Below are 21,769 nucleotides of genomic sequence, written 5' to 3'. Positions count from 1 at the left end.
TAAAGTTTCTTATAGCCTTGGTAATTTTTTTCCCGTTGGTAATATTTTAAATATTGTGAATAGTTTTTAGAATATTTCATCCACATACATAATCATTTTTATTTTCACCCTTTGTTTTTTGTCTTCCAGGAATGCTCCTAGTCACAACAGACACCCTTGGCCATGACTTTCATGTCTTCCAAATTCTGACTCATCCTTGGTCCTCATCACAATGTGCTGTCCACCATCTGTATACTCTTCACAGGGGAGAAACTGAAGCCAAAGTAAGCTGTATAATTTTTCAGAAGGCGATTTCTTGGTGTAATATGACGTCTACTCTAGCTGGTCATTTATATTACATTGCAGCTTAATGTTGATGTTTGTGAGAAAATATTGCTGTCTGTGATAGAATGGGTTAGATAAATAGGGAAAAATTCCGTTTTGACCCAGTAAATACATAAGCACTAGATGAACATTTTTTTGTTTAAAAATTCAATGAATTTTGATAAAACAGTAGTGCTGTTTATCCTGCTTTTCCCAACCTGAGACCATTTCTTGCCCCAGGGAAAACTCCTGTCATTCATTTGCTGTCTCTCCAGACCTTTTACTAGGCATCTGGATTCTGTGTACATAAATATGTATGTGCATACATACACACACATATACATATAAACATGGACATATTCATATATACAAAAATAGTTTCATGATGAATATGGATATATGAATACAGTGGAGGCTAGTGAGAACCAGTTGCGCACATCCCTCCTTGGCACGGTATTTAGTGATATTATTTTGATTGTGTGAAATCACCCATGTTGGGACTATTTGATCATGAAAATTTGCGAACACTACAAATCAGGGCTATTTTTTTCCTCAGAGAGCTAGATTTTAAACATTTACCAGCAGATAATCACGTACACGTGCATGGGTACACATATGTTCATATGCATCATTTACTGAGCGCTTGTATCAGGTGCCACGCTAAGTGCTTCACATATATTTAATATTCTTTTTTAATTTTTAATTTTTATTTATTTTTATTATTTTTTTTGAGTTGGAGTCTCGCTCTGTTGCCCAGGCTAGAGTGCAGTGGCGCTGCAATCTTTGGCTCACTGCAACCTCCGCCTCCCGGGTTCGAGCAATTTTCCTGCCTCAGCCTCCCGACCAGCTGAGATTACAGGCACCCACCACCATGCCTGGCTAATGTTTGCATTTTTAGTAGAGACAGTGTTTCACCATATTGGCCAGGCTGATCTCTTGACCAAGCTGGTCTCAAACTCCTGGCCTCGTGATCCACCCACTTCAGCCTCCCAAAGTGCTGGGATTATAGGCATGAGCCACCACGCCTGGCCCACATATATTTAATATTCTTAATATCACATGGTAGATACTGTGTATTGTCTTAATCGCTTAAAATCTCAAATACCTTTTGTTTCACACCTTATATGCACTTGCCAGTATAACACTGTATGTATGTTATTCTACAAGATAGCCATTTGACCCTACTCTATTTATTGACTAGCCTATCATTTTCCAACAGTCTAAAGTGATGTTTCTCTTGAATTCCCACCAAAATAAATGACTATAATGGATTGAAATGTCTTAAATTTAGAGAACTTAAACGCTAATAGTTTATAAGAATATGTTTGAAAAAGTATTAGGCATTACTCTAGGTTGCTTGTTTACTAACTCACTCTGAAAACTGATAAACCAAAAATATACAGTGTTTACCCCACTTTTCTTGTTATCAATTTAATAAGACAATCAAGTAGTTGATGAGGGAAAGTTTTTTCATTGAAATGTTCTTTTTTTTTTTTTCCCTCAAGATGGAGTCTTGCTCTGTTGCCCAGACTGGAGTGCAGTGGTACGATCTCGGCTCACTGCAACCTCCACCTCCTGGGTTCAAGCAATTCTCCTACCTCAGCATCCTGAGTAGCTGGGATTACAGGCGTGTGCCACCACACCTGGCTAATTTTTGTATTTTTAGCAGAGAAAGGGTTTCACCATGTTGGCCAGGCTGGTTTTGAACTCCTGACCTCATGATCCACCTGCCTTGGCCTCCCAAAGTGCTGGGATTACAGGCGTGAGCCACCATGCCCAGCCTCACTGAAATATTCTAACATAAAACTGGCTTAAGTAAAATTTTAAAAATTATTTCTAAGGTTTCTTATACAATTATTATTATTATTAGTAGTAGTATTTTGAGGACAGGGTCTTGCTCTGTTGTCCAGGCTGGAGTGCAGTGGCAGGATCATGGCTGAGTACAGCCTTGACCTCCTGGGCTCAAGTGATCCTCCTGTCTCAGCCTCCCAAGTAGCTGGGACTACAGGTGCATGCCACCACACCTGGCAGTTTTTTCAGTTTATTTTCTTTTTTTGTAGAGATGACACTATGTTGTCTCACTGTGTTGCCCAGGCTGGTCTCAACCTCCTGAGCCAAGTGATCCTCCTGCCTCAGCCTCCCAACGTGCTGGAATTGCAGGTGTGAGTCACCACCCTGGCCTATTCTTAATTTTTATGGGTACATAATAGTTGTACCTATTTATGGGGTACATGTGATATTTTGATACAGGCATACAATGTGTAATGATCTCATCAGACTAATTGGGATATCCATTGTTTCTTTGTGTTGGGAACATTCTAAATCCAATCCTCTAATTATTTTGAAATATACAATAAATTATTGTTAACTATAGTTACTTTTGCACTAAACTAAAAAATCAGCTTCTAGATATAGTTAGCACTTTGGAGAAAATACAGAAATAGAGGGATAAGTTAAACAACACCATGAAAATGCAACTAGCCAACTCTAAAATATGGGAAGTTCTACATTACAAATACGACTTGATTTCTTTAACAAATAATTGTAATTGGAAAATAAAAGTTGATGTGTGGCGGGGGAAAGGTGAATTGTTAAAATTTAAGGAGACTTTGGAGAGTATCATCTAAGTACAAAGCGTGGACCTTATTTAAATCCTCTTTCACACAAACCAAATATAAAAAGACATTTTTCAGACAAGTTGTGAGATTTTTACATTTGACTTACTAGATATTATTTATTATTATTAGATATTATATAGATAATATTAGGTTCCAAGAATTTAAAGTCCTTATTTTTTAGTGATGCAAAAGTATTTACAGATGTCTGGAATTTGCTTTGAAATGATCTAGCAGTAGGGGAGGGGAGGGTTGGTTAGATAATAGGACAAGTAAGTGACAGAAGAAAATAGAGGGATGGTTATGTTGATTATAAGAGACTTAAAGTACACATTGAGTAAATGCATTGTGAAAACTTTGTTTGGACCCTGATCTAAATAAAGTATAAAGAGACATTTTTGAGACAGTTGGAGAAAATTGACCATGAATGCGGTGTTATTTGACATTTATCAACTATAACTAATTTGCTGGGTATGTAATTGTGTATTTGTTTTGTAGAGACAGAGTCTCGCTGTGTTGCCCAGGCTAGTCTTGAACTCCTGGGTTACCACCTGGGTCTTCCACAGTGTTGACATAAGCCACTGCATATTGCCTTGTAACTAATTTTTTAAAAGTCATTATTTATTAGGCATATATTCTGAATTATTTACAGGTGAACAGAGATGATATCTCTAATGTGCTTTAAAATATTCTAGCAAAACAAACAATGAGATATAGTCAACAGATCTGCAGAGCGTTAATTGTTGAAGTTGAATGATGTCCATGTAGGTGGGTGATGTTAACATTCTCTATATTTTTGTGTATGTTTGGAAATTTCTCTAATAGGAAGCAAAAACAACACCCTTCACCAACTTTTTTACTTACTTTAGCTTTATGACTTGATTTATTGTTCGTTTTCAAAAGCTTTCCCAGCTGTTGTGTTTTAAAGTGACCTTCTTGCGTTACATAGTGAATCCTGTGGAGATTTTTATTTAAATTGCATTGAAATTACATTTTAATACAATTAGAACTGACATCTTTATGTTGTAGAAGTTTTGCAACTAGGAATTTTAACATTTTAAAGTTTGTCATTGCTGTGGTATGGCAAAGCTATTGATAATTTTGTATTGAATTTGTGTATGCCTGCTTTGCTAGATTCTCTTGTAAGATTAAGTAGTTTTTCAGTAAATTTTCTTGGAATTTCTAAGTGGAATACATTTTCTGAAAATTATTATCTTTTTTGTTTTTATTTTTCTCTTATTATATTGTCTAGGAATTCTAAAATATTATGCAACTGTAGTAGTGATAGCTATACTCTTTGCTTTTTGAATAATATCTTTTATTTTGACTTCATTGTTTTGCCCTATTTCTTGCATGTTTTTCATGATATAAGTAATACATAATAACATTTTTGAGGTAAATTTTAGAGAATCTTGAACTACATGGAACAAAAACATCAAAGTTACCTGACCCATTAACCTCTGCACCCAGAGCTGCTTTGCTTGTCAATTTGTTGTGCATTCTTAAGATCCCCAAACATGTTTGTTGTAGATGAAATTGTTCTTAACAGTGCAGTGGTATTATATCTTTTTCAGTTATTACCCTAGCACTGGAGATCTGAGGATTAAAAAAAATGATTTTACTTAACTTTACTGATTTGAGTTCTGACATTTAAAGATCAATAGTTCTTAAAAGCTATGTATGTTTATTTCTAATATCTAGGGGAAAATCCAATTTACTGATTGATAGGGTCTTGGCATTTTCTTTTCTTTCTTTCTTTTTTTGGAGACGGAGTCTCTGTCGCTCAGGCTGGAGTGCAATGGCACAATCGCAGCTCACTGCAGTCTCTGTCCCCCCGGGTTCAAACAGTTCTCCTGCCTCAGCACCCCTGAGTAGCTGGGACTATAGGCACCCGCCACCACACCTGGCTAATTTTTGTATTTTTAGTAGAGACAGGGTTTCACCATGTTGGCCAGGCTGGTCTTGAATTCCTGACCTCAGGTAATGCACCCGCCTCAGCCTCCCAAAGTGTTGGGATTACAGGCACGAGCCACTGCACTTGGCCGGGTCTTGGCATTTTCATAGTCCAAGTTCTATTTGAATTAATTCATGAGCTTTAATTAAAATGTAAAAATCTTGAATTTTTATCCCTTATTGTATATTTTTTCCTGCTTTTTGTGTTCTTGTTGCTACAGTTTAGAAAAGACTAAAGACAGGAAATGGGTTTGCACATTTTTCTTTATCTCTGTTATTTTATTCTCAGGCTAAACTGGGAAGTCTTATCTTTTTAATTTTTTAAAAAGTATTTTTAAACTTTTTGTTTTTTCTTTTGAGACAGAGTCTTGCTCTGTTGCCTAGGCTGGAGTGCAGTGTCTCTATCTTGGCTCACTGCAACCTCTGCCTCCTGGGTTCAAGTGATTCTCCTGTCTCAGCCTCCCAAGTAGCTGGGGTTACAGGCGCCCAACAGCATGCCCAGCTAATTTTTGTGTTTTTAGTAGAGACGGGGTTTCACTATGTTGGTCAGGCTGGCCTCAAACTCCTGACCTCAGGTGATCCACCCATCTTGGCCTCCCAAAGTGCTGGGATTGCAGGCGTGAGCCACCATGCCTGGCCTAAACTTTTATTTTAAGTTCAGGGGTACATATGCAGGTTTATTATGTAGGTATATTCGTGTCATGGGGGATTGTTGTACAGATTATTTTGCCATTCAGGTACTAGGCCTAGTACTCAGTAGTTATTTTTTTCTGATCCTCTCCCTCCTCCCATCTTCCACCCTCAAGGAGGCCCCAGTGTCTGTTCTCTCTATGTGTCCATGTGTTCTCATCATTTAGCTTCTACTTATACGTGAGAACATGCAGTATTTGGTTTTCTATTCCTGTATTAGTTTGCTAAGGATAATGCCCTCCAGCTCCATCCACGTTCCTGCAAAGACATGATCGCATTCTTTTTTATGACTGCATAATATTCCATGGTGTCTATGTACCATGTTTTCTTTATCTAGTCTGCCATTGATAGGCATTTAGGTTGATTCCATGTCTTTGCTATTAGGAATTGCACTGCAGGGAACATGTGCATGCATGTGTCTTTATGGTAGAATGTTTGATATCCTGTTGTGTATTTACTCAGGAATGGGATTGTGCTGGGTTGAATGGCAGTTCCATTTTTAGCTCTTTGAGGAATTGCCACACGGCTTTCTCCAGTGATGGAACTAACTTACACTCTAACAGTGTATAAGCGTTCCCTTTTCTCCACAACCTCAGGAGCATCTGTTATTTTTTGACTTTTTAATAATAGCCATTCTGGCTGGTGTGAGATGGTTTATCCTGGTTTTGATTTGCATTTCTCTAATGACATTCTTTTGAAAAGTGTCTGTTCATGTCCTTTGCCCACTATTTAATGGGGTTGTTTTTTTTTCTTGTAAATTTGTTTCAAGTTCTTATAGATGGTGGATACTAGACTTTTGTGAGATGCATAGTTTGCAGATATTTTATCTCATTCTATAGATCGTCTGTTTACTATGTTGATGGTTTCTTTTGCTGTGCAGAAGCTCTTTAGTTTGATTACAGCCCATTTGTCAATTTTTGCTTTTGTTGTGATTGCTTTTGGTGTCTTTGTCATGAAATCTTTGCCAGTTCCTGTGTCCAGAATGGTATTGTCTAGGTTGTCTTCCAGAGTTTTTATAGTTTTGAGTTTTATATTTGAGTCTTTAATTCATCTTGAGTTGATTTTTATTTTTTTTGAGACGAAGTCTCGCTTTTGTCACCCAGGCTGGAGTGCAATGGCGTGATCTCTGCTCATTGCAACCTCTGCCTCCCGAGTTCAGGCGATTCTCCTGCCTCAGCCTCCCGAGTAGCTGGGCTTAGAGGCACCTGCCACCACATCTGGCTAATTTTTGTATTTTTAGTATAGATGGGGTTTCACTATGTTGGCCAGGCTGGTCTCGAATTCCTGACCTTAGGCAATCTACCTGCCTCGGTCTCCCAAAGTGCTGGGATTACAGGCGTGAGCCACTGGAGTTGATTTTTTATATGATGTAAGGAAGGGGTTCAGTTTCAACCTTCTGCATATGGCTAGCCAGTTACCCGAGAACCATTTATTGAATAGGGAGTCCTTTCCCCATTGCTTGTTTTTGTCAGCTTTGTTGAAGATCAGATGGTTGTAGGTATGTGGCCTTATTTCTGGGGTTCTCTAGTCTGTTCCATTGGTCTGTGTGTCTGTTTTTGTATTAGTACCATGCTGTTTTGCTTACCGCAGTCCTGTAGTATAGTTTGAAGTCAGGTAACATGATGCCTCCAGCTTTGTTCTTTTTGTTTAGGATTACGTTGGTTATTTGGGCTCTTTGTTGGTTTCATATGAATTTTAAAATAGTTTGGGAATCTATCATTTTAGAAATTTGTGGTGAAATGCAAAAAAAAAATTCCACCATTTTTACCATTTTAAAGCATACAGTTCAATGGTATTAATTCACACTGTTGTGCATCCATCACCATCATCTGGGTAATCTTAGCCTTTAGCATTGAATGACTTTTCTAAGCTATCACCATTTAACATTTTACCCATACTAGTAGTTCCTCGATTAGAGAAAAACTAGAAAATGGAATTTTAGTCATTAACACAGTGTCTTTTCTTCTAATGTTCCCATCAGGCAAATTATTATTTATGTGCAAATTTTAACTCATTCATGAGTAAATATGGGAATATTTAACATCTCATACATATAATGCCCAATTTCTTTCTTCTGGATTAAATACTTAAAATATTTTTACCTTCTTGAGGGTAATAAGGATTATTATATCTGTTTTATTCTTCACCAAAAATACCTACAATGCATACTTTTAAAGTTCCTACTGAGTTTAATGAAATTGATTTTTCTATTAAGATTTCATTTTAGAAGTATATTCGTTGGATCATGATTTATATTTTTCATTCATGCAATATTCATGTTAAAAATTACCTTATTTCTTCTCTTCCTTATCTAGGTGGAATCAATTCTTCTCTTCCTTGTGTTACTCATTTTATGCCCCATTATAGTACTTGTTATTTTGTATTTTGACTGGTTGTCTACTTGTTTGTCTCCACTAATACTGGGGTTTCTTTTAAAAATAAATTGTACCTCATTGATTTTTATATGCATAGGCCTTCCACTAAGGCAGATACATTTTTTTCCTTGGACCATTTGAAAGTAGATTGCCAACATGACATGATGCCCTATTACCCTCAATGCTTGAATGTGTATTTTCTACAAATGAGAACATTCTGTGTAACCATAAAAAAGTCAAATCAATAAATTTTCACCGTCTAATTTTGAAAGTCCATTTTGGTTTCACTGATTGTCCCAGTAACTAGCTAAAGGATCTAGTTCAGGGAAACTGAATTTTTTTTTTTTTTTTTTTTTTTGAGACGGAGTCTTGTTCTGTCTCCAGGCTGCAGTGCAGTGGCGCTATCTCAGCTCACTGCAACCTCCCGACTGCCTGGTTCAAGCGATTCTCCTGCCTCAGCCTCTGGGATTACAGGCAGACGCCACCAAGCCCAGCTAATTTTTTTTGTAATTTTGGTAGAGATGGGTTTCACCATGTTGGTGGCCAGGATGGTCTGGATATCCTGACCTTGTGATCCGCCCTCCTTGGCCTCCCACAGTGCCAGGATTACAGGCATGAGCCACCGTGCCCGGCCGGAGACTGAATTTTTATATCTCTTTAATCTCCTTCATTCTGGAACAGGTCATTATTATTTCTTTGCCTTTTATGCTCTCAGCACATTTAAATATTACAAGTAATTTATTTTTGTCAAAAGTGCCTCAATTTTTTATCTGATGTTTCATTATGATTAGATTTAGCTTACTCATCCTTGTCAGGAATGTCACAGAGTAGGTGCTGGTTCTTATTGCATCCTATCAGGTTGTTACTGATTTTGATTTTGATTTGTTATTGATGATGATCAGTTTAATCACATGACTGAGATGGTGTCTGCTGCTCTTCCTCACTGTGCAGTTACTCTTTTGTACTTATAAAATTTACAAGGTTTTTGGGGCAGTAATTTAAAACTATGTAAATATGCCATTCTGCATTGAACTTTCAATTCATTCCTTTATTTACCTATCATTTTGGTCTCATAGATTCCTGTTTTATTCAATGGATTATATTTGTTCAATAATTACTTATTATAGTGCACAAAATGTCCCACATTTGGCCAGTGGGAGCCCAATAACTTGGTGTCTGTGTCCTTTTGACATATCTTCACCACTCTTTGAGCTTTTCCTTACTTTCTGGCACAACTAACTTGCTTACCCTTAAGTTTAATTATTATTTGTTTTTGTCTCTTTTGTATGGAAGTTTTAAATTTGATGAGCATTTTATCTAGAGTTAATATTTCACTGTGCTGCTGGGCACATTTTATTTATTACCTCTTTTTCAAATCCCATCCCATCTGTTCTAGTCACTGAGATGCTCTACCTCATCTCTGACCTTTTAGAATTTGGATATTTTAAGCACTTAACACCTATTTTTGATACCTCTTTGTATTAAAGTTATTTGCCATTTAATTTATCTATAAGTTCAATATGGAAATAGAAATTTTGCTTAAGCTTCTTGGCATCTCTCATGCATAGAATGGAGCCTTGCATATTGTAGTGCAAATGTTTGCTAATGCCAGTGATGTTCCTACTTAACAGGTAGGAAAATCAAATAGAAATTATTTAAATGATTATGCTCTAGAACACACTCTGTATGGGAGACTGGGAATTTCTAAACCCCAAATACCAGGACCTCAGTGACCATAAAATTAATTTTATAAGGTTCTACAGAAAATTATTTTGAACTGATATATAAAATTTAACACCAGTTGTGAAATCTATATGTCACATGATCTGTTTGGCCCTCTTTGAGTACTACAAAAGCATGTTTTTCTGGATTCTTCCAAGAACTCTGACGGTACTTTAATCAGGCAAGGAAAAAAATTCAGTATGTGGATCTAATTATACTGAATTAAGTTGTTTTGTGGTCTATGACTTGGGATATCGTTTGCATCTGACAGTAATTTTCCTCGTCAAGCACATATGCAGTAAGAAAAATAGTCCTTGTTTTCAACAGTAAGTATAAACCTTACACATATTTTGTTAACATACTTTCTCAAACAGACTCAAGTCATTTTTGTACTTAGCATGCTAATTTTGGCAAATGGCAAACTTGCTTTTGAAACAAAATCAGAAAAGTGTTAATTTTACCATTCTAGAATAATACTGTGAAATAATATAGTTAGTATCTTCAATTGTCAAGGGGAAAATCATCTAGTTATTCAGTATTATTAACTGATAACTATTTGATGGTCATTTTAGATAAATGCAAATATTTGTTTTTAGTGTGAACATGTTCCAAATATTTCCTAGTTATGGTTTTACTAATACTCAAGTTTAACTGGACTTTCTGTATTTATTTTTGTGAATCTAGCAACCCTGTGCATGACCCTATCTATAGTCATGTAATTCTTCAGTTTTTCTGCAAAAGCGTCATTTTTATTGAGATATAATTTACATACTATAAAATTCATTTTTAGAAGTGCAATTCAGTGGTTTTTGTTATGTTTTTAGAGTTTGCGTATCATCACTAGTATCTAATTTCAGGACATTTTTGTAATCCTTAAACCACTTATCCATTAGCAGTCACTCCTCATTCCTATTTCCCCTGCTCCCCTATATACCTGGATGCTGATTAGTAATTATATAACTAAGGACAGGCTAAATACCTTCTCTAATCTTCAAGTTATTCTTCTGTAAAATGGGGCCAATACCGATTTCAGAGTTTATTGAGGAAATAACAGAAATACTGTATGTAAAATGCTTAGCAAAGCACTGGCACAGTAAATGCCAAATAAAAAGTCAATATTAGGACCTCTACTTTTGGCCAATATAGCGTTAAGAGCTGGATTAACCCTCCTACCTGAAACAACTAAACAATGAACAGTAGTTTTCTATTTACTGTACATTAGTAATTGAAAGATGGCAATCCCTGATAGATGAAGAACAAATGAGAGGATGCCTATGGTTGCCCCAGTTTATTGCTTTGAAAGAGTTTCCAGTCATGGTACAGGAAGGGGGAACCCTAATGGAGCCTAGCAGTCTCCCTGAATTGATGAGATATTGCTAAGAGTCCTGGGAGGCCAAGATCATAGATTCTCAATACACTGGACCAGAGACATGGGAGCTGCAGAGAGAGAATCCCAGAGATCTGCAGAGGAGACATGCGAACAAAGAAAGAACTACCATCAGATCAGAAAGGCAAGAGTAAAACTATCTTTTATTCAAAAATGACATGATTGTCTATGTTGAAAAACTAAAGGATTTTATTTTATTTTTAAAAAAGAACTAATAAATGATTTTAACAAGGTTACAGGATATTAGATCAATATACAAAAATCGGTTGCATTTCTATATACTAACAACAATGAATTGATCATTTAAAAAATCCAGAAGTATATACTACTGACATTCAATAAGTAAGACTTGTACTCTGAAAGCTAGAAAATATTGCTCAGAGTAAAGACCTAAATAAATGGAGAATTAAACCATTTTCTTGTGCTAGAATACTTACCATCCTTAAAATGTCAGTTCTCCCCAGATTTATCCATAGACTCGATGTAATCTGCATCAACATCCCAGCAGGGTTTTCTTTTGGTAAACATTAACAAGATAATTCTAAAATTCACATGAAAATGCACAGCACTTATGAGCAAAATAATTTTGAAAAAGAAAAAGTTGGAGAAATGTCACTACCTATATCAAGACTTACTAAAACTACAATAATCAGTAGGGATCCTGTGACCATTCTCACACATGTGGAGACAACTTATTTTTGACAAAGGTACAAAGATACAAAGTGGAGAAAGATTAGTCTTTTCAACAAATTAACTCAAATTAGATCGTAGACTTAAATGTAGAACCTACAACTATGAAGTTATTAGAGCACCAAAAGAAACCTTCGTGACTTGGGTTAGGGACAGACTTTTAAAATGTGACACCAAGGTTGGACACAGTTGTAATTCCAGTACTTTGGGAGGCTAAGGTGGGAGGATCGGTTGACCCCAGGAGTTCAAGACCAGACTGGGGAACATAGAAAGACTCTGTCTCTACAAAAGCAAAAAAAAAATTAGCCAGGCCTGGTGGTGCATGTCTGTAGTCCCAGCTCCCTGGGAGGCTGAGGTGGAAGGATCGCTTGAGCCTGGGAGGTCAAGACTGCAGTGAGTCATGATCACACCACTGCACTCCAGCCTGGGAAACAGAGCAAACCCCTGTCTCAAAAAAAAAAAAATTTTTTTTTTTGTTTTGTTTTTGCTTTGCAAAATTTTCTATTCCAAAGCCCATTAAAGAAAAATTGATAAACTGGATTTCATCAAAATGAAACACATCTGCTTTTTGAACAAAACCACTAAGAGAATGAAAAGACACAAGTTGTATGTCTTATGTCCACAATACCTTTAAAGAACTAACTCCCCACAGTCAATGAATAGAGGAACTAAATTTCTCATATTTTATACATTGCTGTTGGTACAGCTTCTCTGGGAAATAATTTTGCATTTACTTAAAATATTAATATGTACTTACCATAGAACCCAGCAATTTCAGTCCTGGGGCAGATTGTTCATATTATAAAATTCATGTTGTTCAGGATGATGTCCAGATTTACTCAATGTTTTTTTTCCTGTGGTTACCATAACAAATTGCCATGAACTTGGGAGCCTAAAATATCAAAAATTATTCTCTTACAGTTTTGGAGGGCAAAAATCTAAAATCAAAATGTAAGCAAGGCTGCACTTCCTTTGGAAATTCTGAGGAAGAATTTGTTCTTTGCCCTTTCTAGCCTTTGATGGCCTTTAGCATTCTTTGAGTTATAGCCACATCACTCAGTCTCTGTCTCTCTGATTGTATTACATCCTCCTCATTTCTGAGTCAGCTCGTCTTCTGTATTTCTTGTAAAGATACATGTGATTGTTTTAAGTACCAACCTGGATAACCCAGGGATAAGCCCCTTCTCTTAGGATTTATAACCTAATCACTTATTTTGCCGAAGAGTAACTCTTTGATCTTTTGAGGGATGTGGACATGTCTTTTGGGGGCTATAATTCACTTCTCTGTATTCTATCCTCTGCCTCCCAGAATTCATGTTCGTGCCATATGCTAAGTATTACCTCTTTTCCCTACCAACATCCCCAAAAGTCACAACCCATTACAACATCAACTCTAAGTCTAAATTTTTTTAAAAAATATTATCAGCTCAAAGGTCCAATCTTATCATCTCAATCATCTGACTCTGGTATGGTTGAGACTCTGGAATTTATCCTAGGGCGAAATTCCTGTGCTTCTGTGGACCTTTGAAACTACAATAAAAATTACCTCCTGCCAAAATACAGTAGTAGGATATGCGTAGGATAGACATTTCAAAAGGAAGAAATGGAAAAGAATAAAAGAGTCACTGGTTTCAAACATGTTTAAAATCTAGCAGGGCAAATTCCGTTGTGTTTCAAGGCCAGAGTTTCCCATCTGGCTTGAGGCACTGCCCTCCTGGACTGCGGCTTCATTTTCTGGGCCTGTGGCTCTGCCCATTCCTGCCTTTGTACACACAGCTTAGGCCTTTAAGTGCACATCTCTGCCCTTGGAGTCATTCATACATTTTATTGAAGGGTAGCACAGGTTTGCACCTTGGTAGCTCTATCAGCCTGTTTCCTGCTTGTGAAATTTTGCAAGTCCAGTAGCTGCCTTCTTCTTCTTCTTTTTTTTTTTTTAATCGTGCCTTTGTGCCTTTCAGTCCAAGATGGCGGTGTTTCTGCAGATACTACATTCTCAAAAACCTTGTGTATCTCCTGTGTATGTCATGGGGATCCATGCCATCAGACAAGAGGACACTCCACAGATCTTTCTTGCATTTGTCTGTCCATTCCTGGCTTCTGCTGATTGAGTGGATCCATGAAACACATGCCTGATGTCTTCAGCAGAATGTTGTCAAGCTATACTCTTGGCCTTCAGAGCACATTTTCCCAACTATGAAACTCCTCATAGTAACATCTTTTTCTCCTTGGTAGGATATTCAAATACCAGAAGATCCAAAGGAAGTATTATTGAATGGTAAAATTAGAAGCACTCTGAATGGCAGTAAGGGAGATATTTGAGGTCAGGGAGAAATTTTGAAAAACTTATAAATTTTGTCATTTAGCTATGATGGAATGATAGGAACTGGATTAAACCTCTGTATCAGTTAAGATTCTACCAGAGAAACAGAATCAGTAGGGCATTACAGAGGTTTATCAGCATACGTGATTCTGGGGGCTGGCTAGGCTAGTCTGAAATCAGTAGGGCTGGCCAGAAGGAATGTCCAGGTGGAAACTGTCATGCAGGAGCTGCTGCTTCAATCTATAGGATCACAATAGTCACATTAGCAGAATGAACCTCAAGATTACCCAGATGTAAATTATAAAAATTATTTTATTTTTAAAATAAATTTTCAATTTTGGAATCATTTTAGAGTTACAGAAAAGTTGCAAAGATAGTATAGAAAGTTTCTATACCATATCAAATTTCTCCTTTTTTATACTTAAAAAAATATACATATAAAATTTACTATCTTTACCATTTATAAGTGTACAGTTCAGTGGTAATAAATACATTTCTATTCCTTTTCTTCCCCTTCATTCGCCCTGCCCCACACTTCCTGGCCTCTGATAACTGCCATTCTACTCTCTATCTTCATGAGGCCCACTGCTTTTTTTTTTTTTCACCAGATGGGTAATGTGCTGACATTGTAACGAGGCTTGAGGAAGGCACATCTCACACAGCAGTGTGAAAACCCAATCATCATGCTTATGAACTACAAAAGGATCAAAGATCCACTTTTGTAGTTCCCACCTAGGAGTGAGATCATGCAACATTTCACTGTGCCTGGCTTGTTTCTCTTAACATAATGGCCTCCAGTTTCAGCTATGTTGCTGCAAATGACAGGATTTCATTCTTTTTTTTAAAGCTGAATATTTCATTGCTATATATACCATATATGCTTTATTTATTCATCTGTTGATGAACTCTTAGAGTGATTCCATATTTTGGCTATTGTGAACAGTGCTGCAATAAACATGGAAGTACAGATATCCCCTAGATTCATTGATTTTCTTTCTTTTGGCTATATACCTGGTAGCAGAATTGCTGGATCATATGGTAATTCTATTTTTAGTTTTCTGAGGAACCTCCATATTGTGCTCCATAGTGGCTGCACTAATTTACATTTCCACCAGCAGTGTGCAAGGGTCTCTTTTCTCCACATTCTCACCAGCATCTTTTATTGATTGTCCTTTTGATACAAGCCATTTTTACTAGGGTGAGATGATATCTCGTTGTGGTTTTGATTTGTGTTTCTCTGATGACTAGTGATGTTGAGCATTTTTTTTCATATACCTATTGGCCATTTGCATGTCTTCTTTTGAGAAATGTGTGTTCAGGTCTTTTGCCCATTTTTAAATTTTCTTATTTTTTCTTTTGTTTCTGATGGGGTTGGATTTTGCCCATTTTAAAATTGGATTATTTGGGGGTTTTTGCTATTGAGTTACTTGAGCTCTTTATATATTATAGTTATAAATTCTTTGTCAGATGGATAGTTTGCAAATATTTTCTTCCATTCTGTGGGTTGTTTCTTCACTTTGTTGATTATTTCTTTTGCTGTGTAGAAGCCTCTTAGCTTCAGGTAATCCCATTTGTCTATTTTGCTTTGGTTGTCTAGGTTTTGAGGTCTTACACAAAAAGGCTTTGCCCAGACCAATGTCCTGGACTGTTTCTCCAAAGTTTTCTTTTAGTGGTTTCATAGTTTGAGGTCTTAGATTTACGTCTTTAATCGATTTTGATTTGATTTTTGTTATGGTGAGAGATAGAGGTCTAGTTTCATTCTTCTGCATAGCTATCCATTTATCCCAGCACCGCTTATTGAAAAGACTGTTCTTTTACCTTCTTATGTTCTTGGCGTCTTTGTCAAAGATGAATTGACTGTAAATGCATGGATGTATGTTTGGTTTCTCTAGTATGTTCCATTGGTCTGTGTATCTATTTTTATGCCAGCACCATGCTGTTTTGGTTATTATATACCTGTAGTAAATTTTGAAGTCAGGAAGTGTGATGCCTTCAGTTCCTTTGGCTCAGGATTGCTTTGGCTATTTGTGGTCTTTTGTGGCTCCATATAAATGTTAAGATTTTTTTTTTCCTATTTCTGTAAGAATGTCGTTGGAATTTTGATAGGGATTGCATTGAATCTGTAAACTACTTTGGATAGTATTGTCGTTTTAACAGTATTCTTTGATCCATAAGCATGGAATATCTTTCCATTTTTTTGTGTCTTCTTCAATTTCTTTCATATTTCATAGTTTTCTTTTTATAGATCTTTCACTTCTTTAGTTAGATTGAGACCTAGGAATTTTATATTTTTGTAGCTATTACAAATGGGATTGCTTTCTTGATTTCTTTTTCAGATTGTTCTCTGTTGATGTATATAAATGCTATTGATTTTTTTTTTTTTTTTTTGAGATGGAGTTTCGCTCTGTCACCCAGGCTGGAGTGCAGTGGCGCAGTCTCGGCTCACTGCAAGTTCCGCCTCCCAGGTTCATGCCATTCTCCTGCCTCAGCCTCCCGAGTAGCTGGGACCACAGGCGCCCGCCACCATGTCCAGCTAATTTTTTGCATTTTTAGTAGAGACAGGCTTTCGCTGTGTTAGCCAGGATGGTCTCGATCTCCTGACCTCATGATCCGCCCGCCTCGGCCTCCCAAAGTGCTGGGATTACAGGCGTGAGCTACCACACCCGGCCAAATGCTACTGGTTTTTGTATGTTCATTTTGTAACTTGCAACTTTACTGAATTTGCTGATCAACTGTAACAATTTTTTGGTGAGTTCTGTAGCCTTTTCTGGATATAAGATCATGTTGTCTGCAAACAAGGCTGATTTGAATTCTTCCTTTCCAATTTGGTTGCTCTTTATTTCTTTCTCTTGCCTAATTGCTCTGGCCAGGACTGGCAGTATTATGTTGAGTAACTGTAGTGAGAGTAGACATACTCGTCTTGTTCCAGTCTTTAGAGGAAAGGCCTTCATTTTTTCCCTGTTCAGTATGACGGTAGCTGTGGATTTGTCATATATGGTCTTTATTATTTCGAAGTATGTTGTTTCTATACCCATTTTGACTAGGGGTTTTTTTTATCATAAAGGATGTTGAATTTTATAAAATACTTTTTCAGTATCTATTGAAATATGTGGTTTTTGTTCTTGATTCTGTTAATATGATATATCATGTTTATTGAGTTGCTTATGTTGAACCATCCTTGCATCCCTGGAATGAATCCCATTTGATATTATAAATGATCTTTTTAGTGTGTTGTTGAATTCTGTTTGCTAGTATTTTGTTGAGGATTTTCACATATATGTTCATCAGGGATATTGGCCTGTAGTTTTCTTTTCTTGTTGTCATGTCCTTATCTGATTTTAGTGTCAAGGTAATGCTGGCCTTATAGAATGAGTTTGGAAGTATGTCCTCCTCTTCAATTTTTTTGAAGAGTTTGAGTACAATTGGTATTAATTCTTCTTTAAATGTTTGGTAGAATTCAGCAGTGAAGTTGTGAAGTCCTGGGATTTTCTTGCTTTTTATGGAGGCTTTTTATTACAGCTTCAGTTTTGTTACTTGTTATTGGTTTGTTGAGGTTTTCTATTTCTTCGTGATTCAATCTTGGAGGTTGTATGTTTCCAGAAATTTATCCATTTCTTCTAGGTTTTCCAGTTTGTTGGTATATAATTGTTCATAGTAGTCTCTAATGATTTTTTGTGTTTCTGAGGTCTCAGTTGTTGTGTGTCCTTTCTTTGTTTCTGATTTTATTTATTTAGGTCTTCTGTCTTTTTTCTTAGTCTAGCTCAAGACTTGTTGATTTTGTTTACATTTTTGAAAACCAATGTTTTGTTCTATTGATCTGTATTTCTTTTTAGCTTCGATTTCATTAGTTTCTGCTCTGATCTTTATTATTTCTGTCTTTCTACTATTTTTGACTTTGGTTTGTTCTTGCTTCTAGTTCCTTGAGGTATATCATTAGGTTGTTCATTTGAAGCCTTTCATTTTTCTGATATAGGCATTTATTGCTACAAACTTGCCTGTTAGTACTGCTTTTGCTATATCCCATAGGTTTTGGTATATTGAATTTTTTTTTTTTTTTTAGATGGAGTCTTGCTCCAGGCTGGAGTGCAGTGGCGCCATCTTGGCTCACTGCTCTGCCTCCTGAGTTCAAGTGATTCTCCTGCCTCAGCCTCCAGAGTAACTGGGATTATAGGCGCTCGCCACCACACCTGGCTAATTTTTGTATTTTTAGTAGAGATGGAGTTTCACCATGTTGGCCAGGCTGGTCTTGAACTTCTGACCTCAAGTGATCTGCCCTCTCGGCCTACCAAAGTGCTGGGATTACAGGCATGAGCCACCACGCCCAGCCTGTATATTGCATTTCCATTTTTCCATTTTCACTTGTTTCAAGACATTTTAAAATTTCTTTCTTAATTTCTTCATTGACCCATTGGTCACTCAGGAGCATGTTTTTTAATTTCTATGTGTTTATATATTTTCCCCAGTTCTTCTTATTAAGTTCTAGTTTTAGTCCATTGTGGCCAGAAAAGATATTTGATATTATTTTTATTTTAAAAGTTTTGTTCAGATTTGTTTTATGACCTAAGATATGGTCTCTTCTGGAGAATGTCCCATGTGCTAGTAAAGAAAATGTATGCTGCAGCAGTTGGATAAAATGTTCTCTAAACATAGTTAGGCTTGTTGGATCTAGTGTGTAGTTTAACTCTGCTGTTTCATTGTTGATTTTATGTCTGAATGATTTGTCCATTACTGGAGTGGGGTCTCCTTCTTTTATTGTATTGCAGTCTATCTCTGTTTTAGATCTATTGATATTTTCTTTATAGACTTGAGATATCCAATGTTGGTTGAATATTTATAATTGTTACATATGTTTACTTAATTGACCCCTTTATCATTGTATAGTGTCCTTCTCTGTCTCTCTTTATAATCTTAGATTGGTTGTCTATTTTTTCATATAAGTATAGCTATTCCTGCTCTGTTTTGGTTACCAGATACGTGGAGTATCTTTTCTCACCCCTTCACTTTCAGTCTATGTGTGTCTTTATAGGTGAAATGGATTTCTTGAAGGCAGCATGTAACTTGGTCTTGTTTCTTTATCCATTCAGCCACTCCGTGCCTTTTAGTTGGGTAATCGAGACCATTTACATTCAGCCTTATTATTGATAAGTAAGAAAATACTACTGCCTTTCTTTTGCTAGTTTTCTGGTTATTTCTTTCTTAGTGCCTTCCTTTGTGGGTAAGTTATTTTCTCTGGTATTATGCTGTTAATTTGTTGCATTTCTTTTTAGTGAGTCTGTTACAGGATTTTGTGTTACAAGTTTTTGTGTTGTGGTTACCAGGAGGCTTATAGAGACATCTTATAATAGATATAACAAGTTATTTTAAAGAGACTACAACTTATCTTAGATCACAAATAGAAGAGTAGAAACAAAGGCAGGCATAAAGAACATGTAAAAAAAATTTATACTTTTACTCCATCACCCAACTTTTTTTTTTTTTTTTTTTTTTTTTGAGACAAAGTCTTACTCTGTTACCCAGTGGCACGATCTTGGCTCATTGCAACCTCCGTCTCCTGGGTTTAAGTGATTCTTCTGCCTCAGCCTCCTGAGTAGCTGGGATTACAGACATGTGCTACCATGTCCAGCTAATTTTTTTGTGTTTTTAGTAGAGACAGGGTTTCATTGCATTGGCTAGGCTGGTCTTGATCTCCTGACCTCAAATGATCTGCCCTCTAAAAGTGCTGGGATTACAGATGTGAGTTACCATGCCTGGCACCCCCAGCATCTTGACTTTTGGTTATATCAGTTTATATTTTTTGTATTACCTATGTTTTAATAGGTTGCTAATAGCGATTATTATTTTTGATAGATTTATCTTTTGGGTTTCATACTAGAGTTATGAGTGGATTGTACACCACCATTTCAGTTATAGAGTATTTTGTGTTTCACCATGTACTTTTTACCAGTGGGTTTTATACCTTGAAAAGCTTTCTTTTAGCACATCAGAGTTTTCTTGGTTCAGATTGAATTATTCTCGTTAGCATTTCTTGTTAGGTGGGTCAGGTGGTGGCAAATTATTTGTTTTTGTTTGTCTCAGAAATACTTTATTTCCCCTTCATATTTCAAGTATGATTTTGCTGAATGCAATATTCTTGGATGGCAATGTTTTCACCTTGAGCACTTTGAAAATGTTGTTATACTCCCTCCTGGCTTGTATGATTTACACTGGGAAGTCTGTTGCCAGACAAATTGGAGATACAGTGTTTGCTTCTTTTCTCTGCTGTTTTTAGGATCTTCTCTTTGTCCTTGACCTTTGAGAGTTTCATTATTATACGTGTTAGAGTATTTTTATTTGGGTTGAGTGTTTGTTGTTCTCAGTCCTTCCTATAACTGGATATTTATATCTTTCTTAAGTTTTAGAAAGTTTTCCATTATTATTTCTTTGGCTGCATTTTCTACCCTTTAGTCTTATCTCCCTCTTGAATACCAATAATTCTTAGATTTGGTCTTTTGAGGTAATTGTCTGCATCCTGTTGGTGGTATTCATTCCTTTTTGTTCTTTTTCCTTCCCCCACCACCCCCCACACCCCCGATTGTATTTTCAAATAGCCAGTATTTTAGGTCACTGATTCTTTCCTTCACTTGGTCCATTCCACTGTTGAGAGTCTCTGATGACTTCTTCAGTTCAGCAAATATGTTTCTCAGTTCCAAGATTTCCATATTTTTTCCCAATCTCTTTGTTAAATTTCTCTGATAAATTTCTGAATTGCTTTTCTGTGTGTTTTTTGTTGTTGTTGTTTTGGAGATCACTGAGTTTCCTTAAAACTGCTATTTTGAATTCTTGGTCAGAGGGCTCACAGATCACTCTTTCATTAGGGTCTGTCACTGGAGTTTTGCTTTGTCCATTGGGGAGGTCATAATTCCCTACTTGCTGTTGTTTTTTTCATGTGTATATCTATATCTATGCATTGATACTTTATTTCAGTTTTATCTGTCTACCTTGTTTTGATTTTATTGGATATATTTTGCTTAGTGCATTTTTTTTAATCCTTTTAGAGTCAGGGCTCATTTTGTTGCCCAGGCTGGAGTACAGTGGTGCAGTCATTGCTCACTGTAATCTTGAACTCTTGGGCTGGAGCAATCGTCTAACCTCAGCCTCCTGAGTAGCTAGGACTACAGGCACATGACACCATACCTGGCTAACTTTAAAAAGAATTTTTTTGTTGTTGTTGTTAGAGACCGACTCTCATTGTGTTGCCCTGCCTGTCACAAACTCCTGGCCTGAAGTGATCCTCTCACCTGCCTTGGCCTTTCGAGGCACTGGAATTACGAGCATGAGGCAGGGTGTCTGGCCTGTTAGTGAATCTTTACAGCTAAGTTGTTGCCTTTTTTTTTGGATATAGGTGGTACCTAAAGCCCAGGTTCACCTTGGCTCTGCTAAATGATTGTAGTACTGCCTATCCTGATTTGGGAGCATCCCAAAGTGGTTATCCCCACAGTGTGTCAAGTCTGGCTAGGGGTTTGTGCCCAGGGACCTTTGTAATGTATTTCCTACTACATGGTGCTGCTGAACAGCCACTCTAATTTGGTGTCTCCTTTGGCCAAGTAATGGAACAAAGTTTCCGGGGCTAGGGATGGTAGTCTAGCCTTCCCACTTTGTCTTGGCCTGTCCTCAGGGTTGTTTCTCCCATCAGGCAGCCACGATACTTCCTGCCAGTTAAGGCAAGGATAGTTTT

At 36.8% G+C, this 21,769-nt stretch overlaps 1 protein-coding gene and 1 non-coding gene across 10 annotated transcripts in view; one reads left to right on the top strand and one right to left on the bottom strand.

Annotated features, from left to right (window-relative positions):
• The window catches only part of BCAS3 (BCAS3 microtubule associated cell migration factor), a 709,394-nt gene that overhangs the window by 263,568 nt on the left and 424,057 nt on the right, over nt 1-21,769 (top strand). For all 9 annotated transcript variants that reach the window (XM_019027610.4, XM_019027611.4, XM_019027606.4 and 6 more), the window contains exon 14: nt 130-263. In XM_019027610.4, coding sequence (XP_018883155.1) covers nt 130-263 — 134 coding nt within the window. The remainder of the gene's footprint in view (nt 1-129; nt 264-21,769) is intronic.
• On the bottom strand, nt 14,658-14,761 carry LOC115934870 (small nucleolar RNA U13). The gene has a single exon (XR_004070608.1). It is a non-coding gene; the product is annotated as a small nucleolar RNA U13 (small nucleolar RNA).

Source organism: Gorilla gorilla, chromosome 4 (assembly GCF_029281585.2).
Source record: "Gorilla gorilla gorilla isolate KB3781 chromosome 4, NHGRI_mGorGor1-v2.1_pri, whole genome shotgun sequence".
Taxonomy (NCBI): domain Eukaryota; kingdom Metazoa; phylum Chordata; class Mammalia; order Primates; family Hominidae; genus Gorilla; species Gorilla gorilla.
This window is presented reverse-complemented; position numbering and strand designations above follow the sequence as displayed.